The sequence below is a fragment of the Condylura cristata genome, unplaced genomic scaffold, assembly GCF_000260355.1.
Source record: "Condylura cristata isolate star-nosed mole 26May11 unplaced genomic scaffold, ConCri1.0 scaffold00013, whole genome shotgun sequence".
NCBI lineage: Eukaryota > Metazoa > Chordata > Mammalia > Eulipotyphla > Talpidae > Condylura > Condylura cristata.
Genome location: NW_004567114.1, coordinates 23700267 through 23723181, shown reverse-complemented (window position 1 = coordinate 23723181; position 22915 = coordinate 23700267). Strand labels below are relative to the sequence as shown.

At 34.9% G+C, this 22915-nt stretch overlaps 1 protein-coding gene across 3 annotated transcripts in view; it reads left to right on the top strand.

Annotated features, from left to right (window-relative positions):
* PCNX (pecanex homolog (Drosophila)) overlaps window positions 1-22915 on the top strand; it is a 143592-nt gene that overhangs the window by 36149 nt on the left and 84528 nt on the right. For all 3 annotated transcript variants that reach the window (XM_012724520.1, XM_012724521.1, XM_012724519.1), the window contains exons 3-6: window positions 4488-4593; window positions 8361-8406; window positions 9908-9997; window positions 16670-18376. In XM_012724520.1, coding sequence (XP_012579974.1) covers window positions 4488-4593; window positions 8361-8406; window positions 9908-9997; window positions 16670-18376 — 1949 coding nt within the window. The remainder of the gene's footprint in view (window positions 1-4487; window positions 4594-8360; window positions 8407-9907; window positions 9998-16669; window positions 18377-22915) is intronic.

The following is a 22915-nucleotide window of genomic DNA, read 5'->3' as shown; positions in this document are numbered from 1 at the left end:
TTAAATAAGATTTTTGTTGTAGGTTTTTGCTTTTGACTTCCCTTTTCCTCTGCCTTCCTACTTGTGAATTTCATTTTCTGTTCCAAGGAAAAGAAATGATCAGGAAAATAAATACTTTGATTTCCAGAGCCATTCACTGTGCTTACTACATTATAGCTATCAGTTTGTTGTATTCATGAATAAATACAGTAGGGCTGCTTAAATCTTATGGTTTTCACTGACAGTGGTGCAGCAATTCAGAAGATTTATTAAGTCTTACAGAAACACTACTCTTTGTATTACATTTCTGACGTTTTGGAGAAGAAATTAACATTAAATTTTAGGATTTGAAAACAGCTATTTTTGAGATACCATATTTTCTGTTTTTTTTTTTCATGTAAATTATGGATCCATATAAACTAAATTTTGGTAAACTTTAGGCTAATTCTTTTTCAAGGAAAACCTTTTTTTAGGGACTTTGTTTTTATTCATTCCCAGTATTATGAACATTATTGTAATCTAGATTAGATTTTTAAATTTAGTGTTGTAATAGTCCTGTGAGGTTTCTGATTAGAGCCTAATCAGTTAATAATACTAGTAATCAATAAATTGGTGAAGTCTCCTTTGTAATTCAGGTTAGACCCCTTTTGCTTTTCTGCCTTTCCCTGTACCTGGTATTTTTTTTTTTAACAGATGGGGAAATTAAGGCATAAAAGTAGAGATTCCCTGAGTTTGGTGTATTGCTTACTGCAGTAGACCACTTTGCTTCTGTGAGAATTGTAAACCACTATACTTTCCAGGTATGTGCTGAAATCTTCCTTGCTGGTAATCTTCAAGTCTTGTTAATAAAGAAAGTATTACTTAGTAATATTTTAGCTAATGTTACATGTTTACATATAGAACACCAACAGCTAACTAAAAGTTCTACTTCTGAATTTGTCTAGGAGAGAGAAGTACAGAAATGTTGCTTTTTAAAATCCATTTTACACTTATTTCATTCTTTCCCCCGTTCTTTTTTGCTCCCTTAATACCTCCTTGCCACTCAGTTTGACCAATGAGCACTAGTTCTAGATCAATGTCATTGTTTTCAACAGGGAGCAATTTGGCTCCCAAGATATCTTTGGCAATATTTGGGGACACTTTGGATTATCACAACCAGGGAGTATGTCTTGTTCTCATGTGAGTGGAGGTTAAGGATGCAGTTAACCATCATTCAGTGCACAGGGTCGTCTTCCACAATCAAGAAATATGTGCCCCAAAGTGTCAGTAGTCCTGAGGTTAAAAAAACTCCACTTTCAATAATGGTGTTTACCTTTGGATTTGAACTGGGAAGTGCCTATTTATTGAAATTAAGAATACAGTGCCTATTTATTGAAATTAAGAATGGTGTCTTAGATTGTGGGCTTTTGAGTTGTATAGACTTGGTGTTCAAGTCTTGTCTCAGCTTTTTAGTTTATGATATCTACATTCCAGTGTGGGATGGGGAGAGAAAAAAATAGATGTGATGATGCATTGTTAGGTGGGCATTATTTGATTCCTCCCTACCTACATGAACTTTGTATACCAGTCACTCAGTTTACATTGTCCTCTCAGACCATAGGCAGATACTCAAACCTTTTGATTGTCAGTTTTTTTATCTGTAAAATAAGGGTACAGATTTTAGGGATGATTCAATGAGAAAATGCAGATGAAACATATGCCCCATGACTAGAATCTAATAACTCTTTAATATTTAGAAATTGTTTTTATTCTTATTAATAAATTTTAGATGATAACCATTTGGGCTTACTATCAGAAGTGATATATAAAACTAGGCAAGAGATTCCATTAACCGATGAATGGATAAACAAAATTCCATACAGTGGAATATCATTTAACCATTAAAGTGATATGAAGCAGGTTAATGCACAGCACTGAGAAGCTAAAGCCACTTCAGTATGAGTTAGATTCCCACCCCAGAGGTGATCCACATGGCGGGCAGACCTCTCCTGACCCACCTGCTGCTCCCCTCAGCAGTGTACTTCGTCAGTCAGCCAGTTCTGCACCCCACTCTGTCTCTGAGTGGGGTGTCTCTGAACATCTGGCCTGTGCCCCAGTTCTGTATGCATCAACAAAAAATCTTAAAAAAAAAGTTATGAAGCACTGATAGATGCTACAGTGCGGATGAACCTTGAAACCATTGTGTTAAGTGAAAAAAGCCTGTCACAAAAGACCACACATCATGATTCCACTTATATAAAATATCCAGATTTGGCAACTGTATAGAGGAAATGAATAGATTAGTAATCGCTGAAGGAGTGGGGGAGTGAAGAAGGAGATGGTGTTTGAGAAGATTAGTTAGGTAATGACTCAAGGGGTTTCTTTTTGAGGTGATAAAAATATTGTCAGATTCACTGGTGATATTTGCATAAATAACATTAGGAACATAATAAAGACTGCTGATTTCCACAATTTAGACGTATAAATTGTCTGATGTGAATTATCTAACTGTTATATATCAATACACCTGATGTATGTATAGAAACCAGGCAAACTGAGGGCTTTTTTTCTGTAGCATTGAATACTTTATACCTTAGACTTTACTTTGCTCTCGAACTTCTGATTGCTGGGAAATCTGACTTAGGGAATGTGTATCAATGGAGCTAACCGTAATATTACTAATTCAGTGTGGTGATAGCCATCTATGTAGACACACATACACATACTTAAGATTTTTCAAAAAAATATATTTCTCATCTAACCTATATAACCTGTATGAGTTAATACCTAGGAGATAACAAACTAGTATGTTCCACTTTTTTACAGATGGGCATTTGTGTATTGAATATGCCATCAGATTTGTTTTATGAGTTATAAATGAATTCCATTGTTTTATTTTTATAAATGGGTAGCAAGTTAGAATTTTCTTGAATTCTAATTTTTATTATTGAACATTAGTTAGCTAACTAGAGTCAGTGATGTAGAGTTAGGAACTCCTTATGCAAGCATTTGATAGTTATGAGACTCTTAACAATAAACACAAATTAGTAATGGACGGTATACTTACAAGAATTCTATTTTGCCTCTTATTTTGAGTCTTACTGTCACAATACCCCACCCAAAACAGGCTTGAAGGAATGTATGACTCACATTACTGAAAAGTCTATGTGGAAAGAATGTCTTCAAATGTGGCAAGATACAGAATTTTAAATAACTTCATTACCCTGATTCTCTTCACCAGGCGTTGTGCTCGTTTCGTTTGCTGGATTCTTGCAGGCTCTTCCCCTTATATTTATAAAGTTGTTATGATAGCTTCAGTCTTCTCACCATTAAGATAAACAGATTCAGAGAACCTTCCTCTCTCAACAATAGAGTACCCCTGTTCTGATTCATTCTAGCCAAACTTAGGTCATGTATTTATTCTAGAACTTGATGTCAGTGACCAAGGGATTAGGTTATGTAGATTGGCTTTGGTCAGTAGTGCTTCCCTAAACCTGAGGGTGAGGTGAATATTATCTAAAACCATATGAGAGTTTGAGATAAGGTAGTTCACGAGAAGAATTTGGGGTGTTTTATGTTGTTGTTAATAACCATGCTGGGTGGCAAGATAGTTTATAATAGTGTCCACGGTAGTTTCCAGCTCTAATGTTAGAGCATTTATCCTTGATGGTAATAGCTAAAAATTTTGAGTACTTATTCTGTATACCAGTAGCATGAATGAAGAACTGGCCAAAAAGCAGTGCTATAACTTTTAGATCTGAATTGTTCTAAAAATTTTATTTCTGGCGTTTTCTACTTTTTTTGAGATTTGGTATGATACTTTTCCCTTCAGGATCCCGTTAATCCTTAAATACTACATATGAACGTCTTCAGTTCTTTGAACCTCGTGTGTATTTGTTTCTCTTTTGTCCTTCTAATATCTGTTGTTAGTATATAGCATCATTTTACTTTTTTAACACACACAATCTAAATTCTTAGATTTCCAATTTTGTGAACTGAGGTAGTATCCCAGTTAAATTCTTTTAACTTGAAAAAATACAGCTATAGGTAGCAGCTTGGCTGGGAGGACTGTTCTCTGCATACTCATTGTGACACACTGCTTAGTCAGACTGCTTGGAGAGAGCAGATAGTGTAAAGGTTGATTACTTTCTGTGTTTAAAATTGACCAATTTCTCTTCGCTCTTGGGAAACAAAAAGCAACTCATTTCTTTGCTGGATTATTTTTATGGCACATGGCATAAAATATGTGCTATATTTTGTATCCTATAATTATTGCTAAGGCCAGTTTCTAATGTTGGTTTGGATGTAGATAGTTTGGAAGAGAGTTTTAAATATTTTCAAGTAGTGATATAATTCTAAGATAGTTTAAAATGATCAGATTATAAAGGAGAATGATTGTTCTTTTTTTCTTTTTTGCTGTTTGCCCTGTTGAATATCTGAACCTCTTGGCTTTATAGAAAAAAAATAGTATAACTTGAAAAAAGTATAAACATGATGGTTACTCTCTTTCTCTCATTTTCTCTCCACAGTGATCCTGGTGGAGGGATTGAAATGTCTGAGTTCATTCGAGAGGCAACACCTCCAGTTGGGTGCAGTTCAAGAAATTCTTATGCTGGTCTAGATCCAAGTAACCAGGTAGGAATTTGTGTGATCTTATTTTGTGTATTTCCCTCCTCCTGATGGTCTCAGGTATTCTTTTACCTTTGTCAGTTGGTGTTTAGGTTCATTTTGCCCATTATTTATTATCTCTTACTAATGTTAAAGACCTTTTTGTGTATATGTACTAATGCTCTTTGCCTGGGCTTAGTGTTGATTAAGGCAGTTGTGGTTAATGCCTTGGAAAACTTAGTTTCTAAGTAGTACTGTTTTATTTACCTTCACATTACTCCCATTATGTTAGAGAAGTATAGACATTTGTGATTATCTTTAATTTAAACATTGTAAAAGAAAAAAACTTCCTCAAGATTTCAAGTTGTTAATGGTAGAGGTTGAATTAGACTATGAATCTGCTTTGCCAGTTTTAATGCCTTTCTGAAGCAAAGTTTAGCCCTCAAAGTCTGACCTCAGGATTTGCAGTCTATGGCTGTACTCTCATTCTGTCTGACTTTAGTTAGGCCATTGCTGCTGTATTTCTCGTTTTCATTTTAAGCATCTGCCACACAAATCAAAGTCAGTTATTCTAGCTTGTCTTCTCCACAAATTACTTCATTTGCTTGAGCAAAATTCTCTTATGTTTAAGATAGAAAACTTAATGAGAAGCTTTAAAGTGCTTTTTCTAGTATAACTTAGGATAACTGGATGTTAGTGCCAGCCCTTTCATTACATGGGGGTGACACAGCTGATTTTTATCAGGGTATAGGCAAAACCTCATTTCTGATATTCGTTCCATTCTTCCTGCTGTTACATGGCACCATTTGTGGACTGAAGTCGCTCTTCCTTCCATTCCTCCTTTATGTTCCAGACCTAGTCATCTGTTTTCTGACCTAACTCTTAACTCTTTGTTTTAACCACCCCTGTTTTTCACCATTCTCAAAGATACTATGGTGTTGCTTCTGATGCAACACTTACGTGGTATTTACTTAGCTCACTCTTTTTGGTATATAATGATACATGGCAATTTATAAAAGTCTACAAGACTAGATTTCCCTCTTTGCCCTACAATCTAATATACTGCCCTGTGTGTGACTTTCAACTAAGTGCTTCTTAATTGCCCTTATCTATATAAATAATAGGAACTTGAATGGAATCAGACCTAATTCTCATTTAACACATCAGTAAGTAACATGCCCGATTTTCCTAACTCTGCCCCCAGTATTCTACCATTCTTAGCCTAACATGAACAGTAATATGAAAACTCCATAGTCTATGAATCAAAATCCTGAATAGAATCTTGTCTCCTCATATATTTGGATGGAAGATTTGCCCCCAATGGAATTGTATTTCAAGTGGGTGAATTTTTGATAAATTTCAATTATGATGGCATATAGTATAGAATAAATAAGCTCTTAAATTTATCTTCTTTCTGTAACAAGTAAAGGGAATGGGAAGTGTCAGTGTTAGAATTCTTTTTTTTTTTTTTTTGAAGTGCATTGGTAAAAAGGACTGTGACATTTTAATTAAATTGATACTTTCTAAGTTTCAGTTTTTACAATGCCAGTTTGAAAAACACTGTTTCTATGCTTGGTCCTGTTTTTTGGTGGCCTTGTGCTTTTCTTGATCTATTTTTAGGGAATGAAGACTTAGTTCTTAAATATGCCTGCATGCTTTCTATTCTTTATTAACCACAGTCTTTCTTCTTATTGGAAAATGTCAGCAATGTCAGATTACCCCAGGGAGGAAGCCTATATTTTCCCAGTTCTCTTTTGAAGAGACGTTTTTCATTTCTTCAGTGAGACAGGTAAAGGGACACAGCAGTGGCCAGCTCCCTTTGGAAACTCTACTCTTAGCATTTGTCTATTGAAAGTTGCCCTACTTGTTTCAGAAAGGGAGTCCCATTCTGAATATTATCAAAGGGTATCTGTATATAAATTGCCCAGCATACCTAACTAGGTTTTCCTTAAAATATTAACTTTTAATTTACTCAAAAGTTTTTTTTTTACAATGGCATTTTTTATATTTTTATATTTTATAATGGCAAATACTGGAGGTTGTTGTTGAACTTGGATTTGGTGTCTTAGTTTCATAGTTTTTGTAACAGGATATGTTCCACATCATTATTGCTGTACTTGCTGCCTGTATCATACTTGATGAAATTTCTGTACTAGTTGGTAGTAAGCTACTGGAAAACTGGAAAATGATAATCTGAGCTCTTGTTACCATTGTCTCCTTCCTGCTCTCCCTTTGTCCTTCTCCTCCCATCTTTTCATTTCCTCTCACTTCCCCCCACTTTTTTTTTTTTTTTTTACTTTTACCTCGCTCTCTTACTTTTTGTTACTTATTTTTCTTAAAATATTTTAGGATGTAGTATTCAAGGCATTTTCCTCGTCAGAGGAGGGTAGTGGGTCTTACCATCAAAGAGTTTGGACTCCTGTAGTAATGCAGTCTATGTAACCAGAGACTGCACACTGCCAACAAAATGAGGTAAAAGTAATACGTGACATAGGAATGGTACAGAAAAAGGACCGATGATTTCAGAGGAGAATATAATTATGTGCTAAGAATGAAAATCTTTTGCAGGGGAATGCTTTTTGGCCATTCCCTCACTCACACCTCATCTAGCTGTAGTGTCTTTTATGGCTAATTGAAAACAGAAATTAGGAAAAATCAGCTTCCTCAGGAATTCAGTGTAATAAACAGTTAAAAAAATATTGCAAAATCTTTTAACTGCCTACATCAAGGATATTAGTTATTTTAACCTATATGTGTAAGCTTATTTTCACTTCTTTTTCTGTAACAGAAAACTTTTATACAATATATTATATACATCTTAAGTATACTTGGTGGATTTTTGCATTCAGATCAAGAACGTCCCAGGTGTTCCTTAAAAGTCAATATTAACCAATATTTTGAGCAAATTTCTTGTATGTGCCCATTAAATCAGTGAAAGGAATCATTTGGTAAAATATAAAAGTATTACATGGCTGTTCTTTCATTGTAAGATACTAAAATTACTTGATTATTGTCTTGTATTCATTGAAATAAGTTATAGGCAGAGTCCCTAAGCTTTGTTAATTTAGTAACTGTCATGTTCTGCCACTTGGTTTCCTTAATGTGTTCATAGAATTTGTAATATATATTTATATGATTTTTATGGTAGTGAAATAAATGTGACCGTGAAATTTTAGAAGCATGTTATACCACCTTAAGTATAAGTACTAAAAGTTTACTTTCTGTTTATAGTTTGTGCTAACATTTTATTTTTTTGTAGATGACTTATTTTTTTATTTTCAAATATATTATTAAAGTCAAAGAAGTACTTTTTGACTGCTAGATTATTTAGCAGTAATATTTAAGCTGTTCTTTGTAGCATATATATATATGAGCATGCTTTATCTTTAAACTTTCCCCCTACGTGTGCTGATAAGTCTAAATTTATTTCAGATACATGCAACATCTGGTTTTGCTTTTGTTTGTGACATGAACATATCATGATGCAGTATAACAAATACAGTTGGATAGTGCAGCTTGTTTGGGATTGGAGGCATCCTCCATGGTGCTCTGTCAGTCTTGAGCATGCAATGAGATGCAGTGGTCCAGTGCATCTGTAATACATATGATCATGTGCCCTAGCAAACAGATTATGTGGATCTGATGTAACATTATCAAATACTTTTATTTACTTATTAATAAAAGTATTTGATAATGTGTTTTAATGTGATATGATAGTTTTGTTTGATAGTCGTCCTAGACTGCACTGATAATGATATTGCTAACATTTCAACTAGTTTTGTTCATTTTTTCAGATTGGATCTGGGTCCTCTCGTCTTGGGACAGCGGCAACTATTAAAGGTAGATGTGATCTAACTTGAAAGTTGCCCCAGAATTTCCTTTTTGTTTTTTGTTGTAATAAAGAGAACTGAGTATTACACACATATATATACACACACACACACGTACATAAATGTAATACAAAATCATTCTTGAAATTAAAAATACATGGAATAAAGTCATGCATCTAATATTAGAGCTCACTTGATTTCATTATGTTCCCTTCCTTCAACCAAACTTCGTACAAGTATTTGACTATTTGCATTACATTGCATGAATTTTAAGTTTTAATCTGTAAGATCCTTGCTTTGAAGGAAAATACTTTAAATGGTTTTGGAAGGTTTATAGAAAATTGGTAAATTAATATGAAACATTTAAATTGGCTACAAATAAGATAGTAAAAAGAACATTGTTGGGGCCCTCCCTGGTGGCGCAACAGATTAAAGCACAGCCCTATGAAGTAATGCATCCACTGCAGCACAAGTTCAATTCCCAGGCAGGGAGGTGACCCATATGACACAGCAGACCTCTCCTGACCTGCTTGCTGCTCCTCTCAGCAGTATATTTCAGTATGCCTGTTCTGCTCCCCACTCTGTCTCTGGTGAATGCTCTTACCCCCCACACCCTCTATATGCATAAATAAATAAATCTTAAAAAAAATTGTTTTTCTGAACTTGGATTATATATACCTTTATTCTGTAAATTTATTTCAGAAAAATTTGTATTTACCCTATAATTTTTAGCTTACTAATTTTCCATGGGGAGGGAATTTGTTGTTTCAGGTTGGTATTCTGTACGTTTCCATTTTTAACTGCTTTTTTTTTTTTTTTTTAAAAACTGACTTGTTCTCATACTCAGTTAATCTGTTGTGTAACAGTAAAAAATAGCAAAGAACGAATCACTCTTTCACAAGATATTCTTGTTATTTTTTTTTGAATGTCAGAATTTTTTTTTATTAAAAAGTTTATTTTTACATCATTTTGCACATTTTTAACTGCTTTTTAAAGTAATAGTGTGTAGTGCTGTAAGACTAGTTATGTGTTCTGATAACCCATGATCCTCTTATTATTTCAGTACATCATCCATTATTATAACCCTTGATTTAAAAAAACCCTTGCTCAAAAAAGAAATTGATAGATATCTCCTGTGTAATCTGATGTCCTTTCTTGCTATGCCATATTGTACAACTTTAACTTATTTTTTTTTTTTAAAAAGATTTATTTACTTATGCATACAGAACTGGAGTAGAGGCCAGAGGTGCAGGGGCAGTGAGAGGATTCCCCAGAGACAGAGTGGGAGCAGAACAGGCCAACTGATGAAGTACCCTGCTGAGGGAAGCAGCGGGCAGGTCAAGAGAGGTCTGCTGTGCCATGTGGGTCACCTGGGGAGAGGGGAAGGGGGGATCAAACTCATGCTGATGTGGCTTTAGTTTCTTAGTTCTGTGCTTTAACCCGCTGGGCCACCAGGGAGGGCCACAACTTTACTTTTAATATGTCTTCACTTGTTTCTTTTAACTTTATAGGAGATACAGACACTGCTAAGACTTCTGATGATATCAGTTTAAGTCTGGGCCAAAGCTCTAGTCTTTGTAAGGAAGGAAGTGAAGAGCAAGGTAAGAACATTATCTTTCACGAGGACACATCATATGTTGTGGTTTCAGGATGAGTTTGTGAATGTGAGGCTGCTCACATTTTGCAGAATTTTATAATAACTTAATACTGTCTTTTTGATAAATTTTATTTTTTTGTTCAATTGATTAATTTATCTGTTTACATTGTTGTTCATTTTAAGACGTTTGTTTCCTCATCCCGCAATCTGCCCATGCATCACCACCACAGTCTTCCATTTTCCTCCTTCCCCTTTCCCTGTAGGATATCTCTGGTTTATAATTGTCTTGTTTGTTTTTAAGAAATTTTAAAATGATGAGCTTTCCTAGGGTAAGAGTAATACAATGTTACAAGCATTTTTGCTTTTTGGAATTTAATTATACATGTTCTGTCAAGCAAATGGAGAGAAAAATTTTGTGAGCATATGCCCCAGAGTATGATACAGAGATAAGAACCGGCTGTTCCTTTGGTTTATCTGAGCATCTTGCCTAGCTTGTGATAACCTATGAATTGTTCTTTTCCATTCATTATGAATTCTAAATGCCATTTGCTTCAGAACTTGTCTAAATGCAGAAACAACAATATGTTTCAACAGTAATAGCTTGCTGTTGGACTTACTGAGAAAGTATGTCTGCCTTCAATATGGTATCTTTTTGTGGCAGATTATTAGTCGAAATTTTGGCTTTGAGTGTGCTTTTTTCCCCTTTCTACACTATTATAAATGAATTTTGGACTCTGTAGAGTGTTTAAGAACAGCGGCTTTTTTTTTTTTTTTTTGATATTTTATTTTCAAGAACAAATCGGTGGATATACCAACCCCATTTTCAAATGGAGATTACCCCAGCCTTATTTATTGTCATTATTGAGCCAGAAATGAATTTAGTTTCTCTATTTTCAGTCTGTTGTTTTTAATAGCTGTGGCTTTTATTAGTCAAGTTTTGCAGGCTAATAAATTTTCTGTATTTAACTGTGAAATTATGAGATTGTAAGTAGCTTATAACTTAAGACATTTTTCCATTAATTTAATATTTTACCAGGATATTTTTATAAACTTTGTTACTGGTATTTGGAATTTTAAGTTTATTACAATAATTTTATGCTTTTATTTTTTCGAACTACAGTATACCCCACTGTTATTTGTTTCTGTGAGCTACTTCACTCAACATAGCCCTGTCCCCTAAAAAATTCTTTTAAACATACTACATGGTATGCAAATGATTTTCTTATAAAATCTAAAGGTGAATTAATTGCTTTGAGAATTACAGTATTTCTAGAGTTTGTCATCATTATGGTGGTTAATGCTGCAGCATCTAGAGTCCCATACCTCTTTATTGTTATCTGGAAAATAACATACTCAAGCAAGAGTACTTTAGTCTGGCAGGTTGAAAATTATATACACCCGAACTAATACTTGCCAGATACATATCGATATAGATGGTATCTGACATTCACTGAGTTAATAATGTTGTCTTAAAGGTTAGGAAACCTATTCTGTAAACAAGCAGATGACTTCATAAGCCACATGTTCTCCTTTGCAGCTACTCAGCTCTTCAGGTAATCTTCACTACCAGCACTATTCTCACTTTATAGACGAGCATGTCCAGCTGAGAATGAATCTATAAGAAACTTAGTGTCACATAGCTAAAAGATAGCCTTTCTATAATTCAAGCCTAGTTCTCCCTATAATATTCAAACCTAGCTCTGAATCATGTTTTAAATCACAAGACCATACAACGTTCATATACAGCAATATGTTGTTTAATAACCTTTTGATCAGCTGTAAACCACATATAGGACAGTGGTCCTTATAGACTATACCTTTGTATTCTAGGTACATAGTAGGCTCTACTTTCTATATTTGTATAATTATACTCTGTGGTGTTAGCACAATGACCAAATCCCTTGACAACATACCCCTTAGTTAAGTAACTCATGACTAGTTTTCAACTTGCCTTCATCATGAAACATTTTCCCATACATTTGCCATTTAATAAATATTATTGAGTATTCATTAGGATCCTGGTACCATTCTGAGTACTGGAAATAAATCAGTGAGCTCACACAGCCAGTAGTTTCTATTCTCATTGATTTCTATGCTGTCAGTGTAAAATCATACAGTGTAAATCAAACACACACATATACATATATGTAGTAACAAAGACAAAGAAGGGAGAGTGGAGTGGTGGGGAAATTGTAAATTTAAATAGAGTGTTCAGGGAAAGCCTCAGTGAGAACAAAGATTAGGAGAAGGTGAAGAATCAAGTCTTTGGGATATTTTGGGTAGGGGAGTGGAGAAGAAGGCTTCCTCCATGAAAAAGTAATAGCACAGACAAAAGTCTTAAAGTCGGAACATGCCTGTCAGTTCTGAGAAGTGGTGTTGCTGGTAGAGAGTAAGTGAGGCTAAATTTTGCAGTTTAATAAAACATTTTTAAAAAAGATTTATTTGTATATACAGAACTGGGGTACAGGCCAGAGGTGCAGGGGCGGTGAGAGGATTCACCAGAGACAGATTGGGGAGCAGAACAGGCATCAGATGATCTTTGAAGTACACTGCTGAGGGGAGCAGCCGGTGGGTCAGGAGAGGTCTGCTGTGCCTTGTGGGTCACCTCCGGGGAAGGCAGGGATCAAACTCATGCAGAAAAGGCTTTAGCTTCTTAGTGCTGTGCTTTAACCTGCTGCTCCACCAAAGAGGGCCTCATAAAACATTTTGACTTTATTTCCCAAAGAGATGAAAACTGCTAACAGTTTTTGTTTTTAAGCTGAGACTAATCATTATCTGTTATATTTAAATCAAATCACTAGGTTTTGAATCTGTCAAGAGGGGCAAAGACTGAAGCAGGGAGCTCAGCAGATTACTGTAATATTCTGGACAGGGGTTAGAGTCATGAGAGGTAGTCTGACTGGGTGTTAGTAAGAAGACATGGTAATGCTAGTGAATTTGGATATATCATGTGAGAAATAGTAGTCTTCATAACTCAAGTTTCTGGGTTAAACGGCGAGGAGGAGGACTAAGAAGGAGCAGAGTTAGTTTAGGAGGAGCTTGGAGGAGGGTCAGATAGAGAATTCAGGTTTTGTTATAACAAACATGAGATTTTAATAGACCCAGAATCACTAGTAGCAATAATCAGTAAATAGGTATGTATGGGTTTCAGGTACGAGGTCTGGATTGCGGTTTTACATTAAGGAGTTTTCACTGTATAGTACCAAAAAAATTCAGTCATGTAAAAATGTTATGAAGTTTATAAACTCAGTAAATTTAAACAGGACAAGCCTGCGTACTTCTGTGCTATGGCTCCTGTTTCCAGATCCTTGTCCATCTTGGCTGTGGTTTGGCACCACCTAGTGGCAGTTGTTCATTTTGGCTTATATATCAGTTGGGGTTGTCATTCTCTGGCTGGTTTGCATTTATAGGACAGTGACCTTTACTTAGTTGATTAGAAGCTAGTTGATTAACTGGCACTCATAATCAACATGATTCAGAGAAAACTGAGTATGTAGGATGTGTCCTTTACTTCCTTCATTTCTGAGAAGGTATTACTTAGTTTTCCTTTTCTAGTTTTTGCTCTTACCTTTCCTACCCAACATCAAAACTTTAGCTCATCTCTACATGACTATGAAATATGGATTGAAAATGGTGGAATTAGTTACAAATATTTCTGAATTTTAATTATCATGGGACTGGAAAACTGGATGGTAACTGCAAGAGATAGAAAAATGGCTAGAAAAATGAAAAATTCCAAGGATTGAGGTGCAAACAACTCCTACTTACTAAGTACAGAAGACTAAGAACAACAGGTGAGGTAGAAGGAAAACCAAGAGTATTGTACCCCAGTGTTTCAAGGAAAATGGAGTGATCAGTTTTGTTAAATGTTCCTGAAGGGTCAGTTGATATTACTGGATTTAATGAGGTAGAGATTGTTGGTAACCTTGATCAACATCTTAATGAATGGGATTAGAAAATACATAAGAGACAGATAGAGGAGAATTAAAAATTGTGAGTATGGATTATTCTTGGTGAATTTGATGTAAAGGGGATGAGAGATGTAAGGAAAAATGATGATAATGGACACATTTGGATTTTGTAAGAAGATGTGAGAAATGAAAATTAGTATATTTTTATAATTATAATTAATGAAGATGATATTCTTAGTAAACAACTTAAGTTACTCATCCAATTTTAATAAGACACTGTTACGGTTTCTGTGATTAAATTTAACAACAACCTGAAATGAACAACATTTTTGCTAAAACCTTATATGCATACCTGATTTTATCATTTAGTGACAGTTTCTAGAAATATTGATTAATTACTGATTATGGGTAAATACACTTTCTGAAGACTTTTGGCCATATTATCAGATTGATTTACACAAAAACTGCCACTATGAGCAATATATGAGCATGCCTTTCGTAAATTCACTAGGAGCAGTCTTTGAAGAGGAGTTCAATAAGGTTCTTCCTGGTGCTGTTACACACTATCGCCTGAGTTCCATCTCAGTCGGGGAGCTGACCCCTACGGCACAGTAGACCTCTCTTCTCTCACCTACAGCTTCCCTCAGCAGTGCATTTCAGTCAGTCTGCCTGTCTGCTCCCCCACCCTGTCTTTGGTGAATCCTCTCACTGCCCCCACTTCCCACCCCCTGCACCTCTGATCTATATCCTAGTTCTTCTGTGCATAAATAAACCTTAAACAAATTAGATGAAAGGCCCTCCCTGGTGGCGCAGCGGGTTAAAGCACTGCACTGAGAAGCTTAAGCCACTTCCTCATGAGTTCGATTCCCGCCTGCCCTGGAGGTGACCACATGGCTTGGCAGACCTCTCCTGACCTGCCCGCTGCTCCCCTCAGTAGTGTACTTCGTCGATCTGCCTGTTCTGCTCCCCACTCTGTCTCTGGTGAAGCCTCTCGCCACCCCTGAGCCTCTGGCCTGTACCCCAGTTCTGTATGCATGAATAAATAAATCTTTAAAAAAAATTAGATAAAAAATAGTGTCTCTGTTGACTTGAACCTGCCTTTGACTATATTGTTGCTAGTAAGGGAACTATTTAGGGAAGAATATTAAAATGAAAATGTCCTAAAACTACCTGTAGTTCTTCCTGAAAAAACTGGGTTTTTTTTTGGTACGTTCACGTAGCAACATTGTGTGATGTATTAAAGTAATGTCTGTCTTTAAAAATGGAAGGATTTAATTTCTGCCCTATGTCTTAAAAGGGATTGATTTTGATCATTAGCATTTTTTTAAAAAAAAACATATTAGAATTAGTGATCTTCAATTAATTTAAAGTTTTTGTTTTGTGAAATTTACATCCTTGAACTGTGAATATTGTGCTATTCTACGTAACTCCTTATTAGGATATTTATTGAGAATTTTTAGAAGTAACATGATTTGATAATACAAAAAGCAAACACTGTGTTAACTTTAAAAATTTAGTCTTTAAAGATATAAAAACTCAAGTACAGCAGTAGCTTTTGACAAATGATAAAGACCATGGTTTTATTTATTTTGCAGACTTTTAAAAGATAAGGTAATCCCTAGTGAGTTATTTGTAGATCACAATTTATATGGTACATTCTAGAGACTATTTTAAGTTTTAAATTTAAATGTAGATTTGGATTTTTAAAAATAGTACATGTGAAGTAATTCATTCTTTTTTCTGCTAATAAGGAAAAATATGCTTTTATTTAAATCTTACTGGGAAGTCTGACTTACTATAGAGTCTACTATATTTTTTATGTAGTTGTGATAAATAAGGTAATGATTTTTCTTTTTATTGAACTAACAGCAGATTCAGCCATCCTTGTCAAAAGGTATATAAAAAAATCAGCTTTTGTGCAGTTCGGTTGTCAAGCTGTATTTCAAGATAAATTACAATGTAGGTAGGTAGGTGGATGGATTATGTATATTTATACCTACATTTATATACACAGTATATGTGGTAACTTAAGTCCCTAGTCACAGACCTAAATGTAGGATTGTCGGAATCACCTTACAGATAAAGGGAGGTGATATATTTTTTTTTTCCATGAGATGTTTTGTAATTTTTGAATCAGTAGTTAAAATGAGAAAATTAGCATCTTACCTCATAAATATGTTTTAATTTTTTTAACCATTATGGACAGCAGAATGTTTTATATGTTATTTGATAAGTCACCCTTTTATTTTTTCTGTTTGTGATAACTATGTTTTTGATAATTTAGTCATATTAGTTTTAAAACTTGTACAAGACACTGTATAAGCAAAGTACTAAGCAATATATGTCATTAACGCAATCCCTGGTACTGGTCACTGAGATTGATAGCACAATTTACAGATGAGGGATAGAAGATTCAGAAAGATTACCTAGCTTTACTCAGTTAGTGAATTTTAGACAATAATTCATAGAAATATCCAAGTCCATTGAAAATATAAGCCTTTGTTGTTTCTTATTTTATTATTGAAAGTCTGTAGAACCTTTGCTGAGGTCAGTGGATATTTGGAAGCTTAGATCTTTCCATCAGTTAGAATATGTTCTTGTGTAGCTGTGAAATAGAAACTAGCCTTTTAGAATAATTGGCCAACTATTATTCTTGAGAAATTGTTTTACTTGAGTTACTGTATGCTGTGAGTTCTCTCTGTTGTAAACAGTAGAAAGCAGATTGCCGATTTGTGGTAACATTTCCAAATATGTGTTTGAAACAGATCTGGCAACTGATCGGAGGCTCTTCCGTCTGGTCTCCAACGATTCCTTCATCTCCATTCAGCCTTCTTTATCCTCTTGTGGACAAGACGTACCAAAGGACTTCAGTGACAAAGTGAGCCTGCCAAGTCACAGCCACCACCACCACGTTGATCAGTCTCTGTCCAGTGCCTGTGACACAGAAGTAGCTTCTCTTGTCCCTTTACATTCACACTCATACAGGAAAGACCACCGGCCGCGGGGTGTCCCACGGACTTCTAGCTCTGCTGTGGCTTTTCCAGACACTTCACTCAATGACTTCCCTTTGTATCAACAAAGACGTGGGTTAGATCCAGTCAGTGAGTTAGAATCTTCTAAGCCTCATTCTGGATCCAAGGAATCCTTGGTGGAAAATTCTTGTTTATCTGGGGACTTTCAGCTTGTTGGTGAGTTGAAAAGCAGTCATCCTCAGCCGCCTACAAAAAGTGGGAAGAGCAGACCTTTGAAAGCTGACAAAAGTATGGACAGCTTGAGGAGCCTGAGCACAAGGAGTAGTGGGTCAACAGAGAGTTACTGCAGTGGAACAGACCGTGACACTAACAGTACTGTCAGCAGCTATAAAAGTGAACAGACCAGCTCTACTCACATAGAGAGCATCTTGTCAGAGCATGAGGAGTCTCCAAAAGCAGGAAAGAAAAGTGATAGGAAAAAGGAATGCTGTGCTGACCCAGAGGACAAGAGTAGCTGTACCAGTGACAGACGGACTAGTAGTGAAAAGACTGCCTTGGAAGTGAGTGTGAATAGTGGGGCTCAAGATGCCAAGGATTCTAATATTTCTGACGACATGCATAATCAGATAGGTCTTAGCACCTCTGCGTCTGAAGAAGCCAATAAAAACCCCCACGCCAATGAATTTAGTTCACAGGCAGACAGGCCACTAGGGAAGACTGTTGAAAAGGAAGAGGAGCAGAGTGATAAGTCGGCTGTTTCAGTGGACTCAAAAATTGGTAAAGATGGTGATGGGAAGCAAAAGGAAGGGGATGTGCGCCCTAAATCCTCAAGCTTGATCCACCGGACAACTTCTGCCCATAAGTCTGGGAGGAGACGGACAGGAAAAAAGCGGGCCAGCAGTTTTGACTCAAGCCGGCATAGAGATTATGTTTCATTTCGAAGTGTTTCTGGCACCAAGCCACATAGTGCTATATTCTGTCATGATGAGGATTCTAGTGACCAAAGTGACTTGAGCAGAGCATCCAGTGTGCAGTCTGCTCACCAATTCAGCAGTGATAGCTCATCTAGCACCACCTCTCACTCATGTCAGTCTCCTGAGGGCAGATACAGTACTCTGAAGACCAAACATGTCCCTAAAGAAAGGGGCACTGACTCTGAGAACACACACAAAGCTCATCTGGGTCCTGAAGGAACTGGTAAAAAGAGGACAACACGTCGGACTTCGAGCACAAATAGTGCCAAAACTCGGGCGCGCGTGTTGAGCTTGGACAGTGGCACAGTGGCGTGCTTGAATGACTCTAACAGGTTGATGGCACCTGAAAATATAAAACCCTTAACCACTTCAAAATCAGATCTTGAGGCCAAAGAGGGAGAGGTGCTAGATGAGCTATCTTTGTTGGGACGGGCTTCCCAATTAGAGACAGTCACTCGATCTAGGAATAGCTTGCCAACCCAGGTTGCATTTCCTGAAGGTGAAGAGCAAGATGCTGTCAGTGGAGGTAAGTGAATTACAGGGAGAGATTTTCCTAAGGCTCACAACAATTTTTGGTAATATTAATCAGTACTTATGAAAGTATCCTGAGTGTTAATATCTCCCTTTGCGTTTCATTAAAATAAACTTCCACAAAGAAGGAGATGATGTGTTAAAAAAGATTTTGGTATGAACACCAAGAAAGTATTTTTTTAGTTGTATGATTTGAATGTTTCAATTTATTCTTGTTGGTTTTCACTGTTTTAAGGTCAGTTGGCATTTACAAATGTTTTTACTAGGAATTACAAAAATTGTTCCTCTTCCTTTCTGGTACAACAATATCAACAAAAGAATGTAGGATTTTATTATGACACCACACTGTTTTCAGTTACTTCTTATGCAGTGTACTGTTAAACTTTCACAATTAGTTTACTCAAACTGTTTTATAAGATTTTTTCCAATTACTACTTTAACTCTATGTACTTTTGAAAACTCATGGCTCCTTTTTTTTTTTTGTCTATTTGTTTTTATTTTTTACTTAAGTTTCAAATATTATGAAAAAAAATCTAACTTCATTTTTTTAAAGTTTATTAAATGAAAGTGTGTAGACTACATTAACAGTATTCACTAGTGGATATACTATACCCCTAATGATAACAATGATAGTGTTTGGATTAAAATAGCTTTATTTCAGGTATATAGAAAATTGCAAGATTTGATAGGTGATTTTATGTTGCTAGATGGTGTTGGCCTTTGTTTATTTGAGACTTGCTTCTTGTTCTTTTCTCTTGCCTAGAGTAGTTTGTTTATTCTGTTCTTGTTATTATGGGGCCTGATTCTTGAATAGAAGTTGAAGAATGAAGTCTTCTGATAGCACCATAACTTTTTGTTTGTTTCCCCCTGGTTCCCTTAATTTAGACTTATATCTTCCATTTTCAAGTTTATGGTCTATGTAGTAAGTTATAGTCTTTTATTAAAATTTAAATGGCTTTCTGAATCAATTCTAATTTCACCCAGAAATTAAAAAAAAAAAAACCTTATTATGGTAAATATTCTCTTGTATCTTTAACAAAAGTTAAGTTTTAATGGGGGTGCAAAAAGAAATAACCTTTAGTACCTAAGGAAAAGAACAGTTTATAAAACCTAAACATTGAGAGCTGATTATACCCTAAATGACTTTAACTTGGCAACAATATAGTAATTCACTCTAATCTTTGTCGTGGGTATTATCTATTCTTTATAAAGGGCCTGAAATGCTTTTCGTGATTTCTCATTCAAGTCATATGAGATATATTCACAATATGTAAGAAACAACTGGATTTTAAAATGCAGCATGAGTTTTAAACTTGTCATTAACATAAACTTTAAGGGTGAACATGTTATGATAGAATATGATGTCCTAAATATTGTTGAAATGTAAATATTGAATATATAAGAATTAGAGTAAATTTTTGTCATTGTTTTTAAAATGTCATTTTCTTTTCACAGCGAATGCAAGGTATTCTGTTTTTAGGAAAAGCTATGTAGAAGGTCTTATTTGCTTCTCAGTACATACTTTTGATAAATTGCCAGAGTTCGGCTTTTGTTTTCTTTCTAAAGACAAATCATTGAAAGTTAATAAGAAATAATGAACGAAAAGTTCTGTGCACTTTGATGGGATAAATGTACTATCCATGGGCTGTTAAAATTTTTTTTTTTTTGTCAAAGGAAGGCCTTATAGCAACTATTTTTCCTTGAGTTGTATTGTGTTAGAGAGCAAATGTGAACTTCCTGAATGTGTGAGGAATTTATATTTAGTTTTTTTGAAGACTGGAGGTAGTGAGGGGATATATTTGGTTCTTATTTCAAAATTATGTATAACCTCAGATACTTGGTAAAGATGTTTTATGAACATTAATACATTAATTATTATACTTCTTTTTGGGCAATTTAAGAAAAATTTTCTAAGCTATCTGCTGTACATACTGCACTACTGAAATGTGTCAACAAAACCAGACATTGACTGACTATTCATATATCGGTATATAAACCAAAAATAGATGTTATCCTAATAAATTTGGAGGTGGCATTGAGTTTCCCAGTGATTTCTTTTTATTTTATTCTTAAGCTGAAGGAGATTGGTCTTGTGAAAGGACAGAATTTAGGAAATGTACTTTGTCCTGAAAGAGGGGGGGATCTAAGATAGTGACATGTAGTCGCACACTCTTGGTAGTTAGTACATGTGTACCCCTGTAGCTGTCACTCTTGCAAAGCCACTTAACCCTCTCTAAGACTCAGCTTCCTCTTTTGCAGTGGAGATAATATAATAGGGTGATTGTGAGGATTAAAGGAGTTAATAGATAGGAAAATACTTAGCCCAGTGCCTGGCATATAGTAAATGCTTTAATAGTTATGTTACTGTGTGCAGGCCATTTTGTTGTGCTACTCAAATGTATTCTGTCCTTAAAGTAGAAGACAATGATTAAACAGTGACATATTAGAGATATTCTAATTGTTCCATTGTGAAACTTGGTAATAGTAAAGATTAAAACACCTAGTTTCTTGTATGACACCAACAGAAAAAATTTATGTTAGCATTTAATCTAGTAATATGGGTTTAATCTTATTTGGGTAGTCAATCATGTAATGATTGTTAACATTGGCCTTTACATGGTTAGTTGGATTTCATCAATATTCTGTGAGTCTTAGGTAGGAAAAGAGTTACAGGTTCAAATAAAGCATTTTCTATTGTTGATTTCTTATTTTTGCATAAATTTTTCTTTAAAATTATTAAGCATATCTTTAATATGACTAATACTTTAGGACTAGTGTATGGATGGTTTTTATATGATAGAAGTGTCATGTTTTCTAAGCTGTAAAAAAATCATTTTCTGTTGGGTCACTTAAATTTACTAAATAATTCAACAGATTATAAAGAACAAGAAGAATGGAAATGTTTTATTCACTCTATTATCCCCTTTTTTGAATTTCTTAACAATTGTCTTTTTGAAAAAAAAATGTAATGTTTCAGTCACTATTCTGTAACCATGAAAATACTATCCTATTGTAATGTTTTGTGTTGGGAACCAAAGATAATCTTTGTTAAGATATTCTTTTACTCAAAGAGTAGCCACATCTAGGTAAACTTTTCTGAAGGTTTGCCCTGTAAAATGTAAGTTTAAGTTTCTATTTTAAACCTGCATATTATTGAACATTAGGAAGAGAAAACAAAGACCACCAAACACAAAGGAATATGTTGATTATTTTTTGTTCTTTGCTTTAGATTCTAATAAACCTAATTTTCTGATTTCCCAATCTACCTGGCAAGTTAGGAAAAGCAAATTAGTAGAAGGAGAGGGGTACTTGTAGAAGCTCAAGTAATGACAGCAGGACAAATATACTGCGAACCCTGAAGGGGAAGATGGAATAGCTATATTAAAAAAATGCAGCTATTAGTGCAGAGATCAAAAAGCAGGGGCAGGCACTCTGTCATTTTAATAGTATTCAAGGACATAAGATCATAACTTGCTGTATTATAATATAATACAGCAGTAAATATTTACCCAAAACCATGCTCATTAAGGAAAGATTGTATTTATAGAAGAAGTGTACACGTAAAACCACACAGCAAAAATGCTCTTTAAATGTAGACAGGTTAGGAGACATCAGTTACTTGAACAAATTGTCTTCTCTTGAAACACTGTCAAGAAGAAAACACATACTTTATTAATGAGACAAATCACGCGTGTGTATTGAATTCCTTCAACCATCTCATGTGGCCTTTGTGTGCCAGGAGCAGAATGTATTTTATCTTCTAGTAGCAGTAATATTTTGGATAAGGATTCAAATGGTTATGGTTACATTTTTTTAAATATGATATCTAATTACTAACCAAATACTTCGGCAAATCATTAAATCTGTGCCTGAATTTCCACAATTGTAAAATAGGAACAATAACCTTTTGGGCCTCCACTTAATATCAGTGTCTAATGAACTCAGTTGTGTAAAAGTGCTTTGCAGATTATAAATTTAGTTTGAAAACTAGATGATTCCTGTTAATCATTTGTTAGGAAGTTTTCTTTTGCAAATATATGTCATTTCAAAAATAGATTCTGCACTCATCATCCCTTATTGGTGAATTTCCTGAAAATATGTGCAAAATGGTTTTTGAGTACAGTTTTCTTAGAGAGACTCATAATATCCCTATAGCAAACAATGAAAAGGAATGGTAATCCTTAAACTCTCTTACAGGAACTGATAGTGTGAATTATCATCTCTGAGATTTCCTTGAGTTCTTGAAAGCCTTTTGTCTACCTAACTATATTTGGCTGTTTGGGATTGTGGAAAATATCAGCAAGGACAGACAAATTCTCTTTAACTCAGTCACAACAAATAATGTTATTCTTCTGTTGATTGTTGGTTTATTTGCCAAAATGCAGAGTAATCTTTTAAAAAGTTTTCACAGTTGGACATTGTTTTAATTCAGATGAATGCTTAGAAGTTGAAGTTATGCAGTAGATTCTCACTGTTCTTGTTTCAGTATTAGAACAAAACCTTTGCATGCTGATGTTACTGTTCTTGAATGACA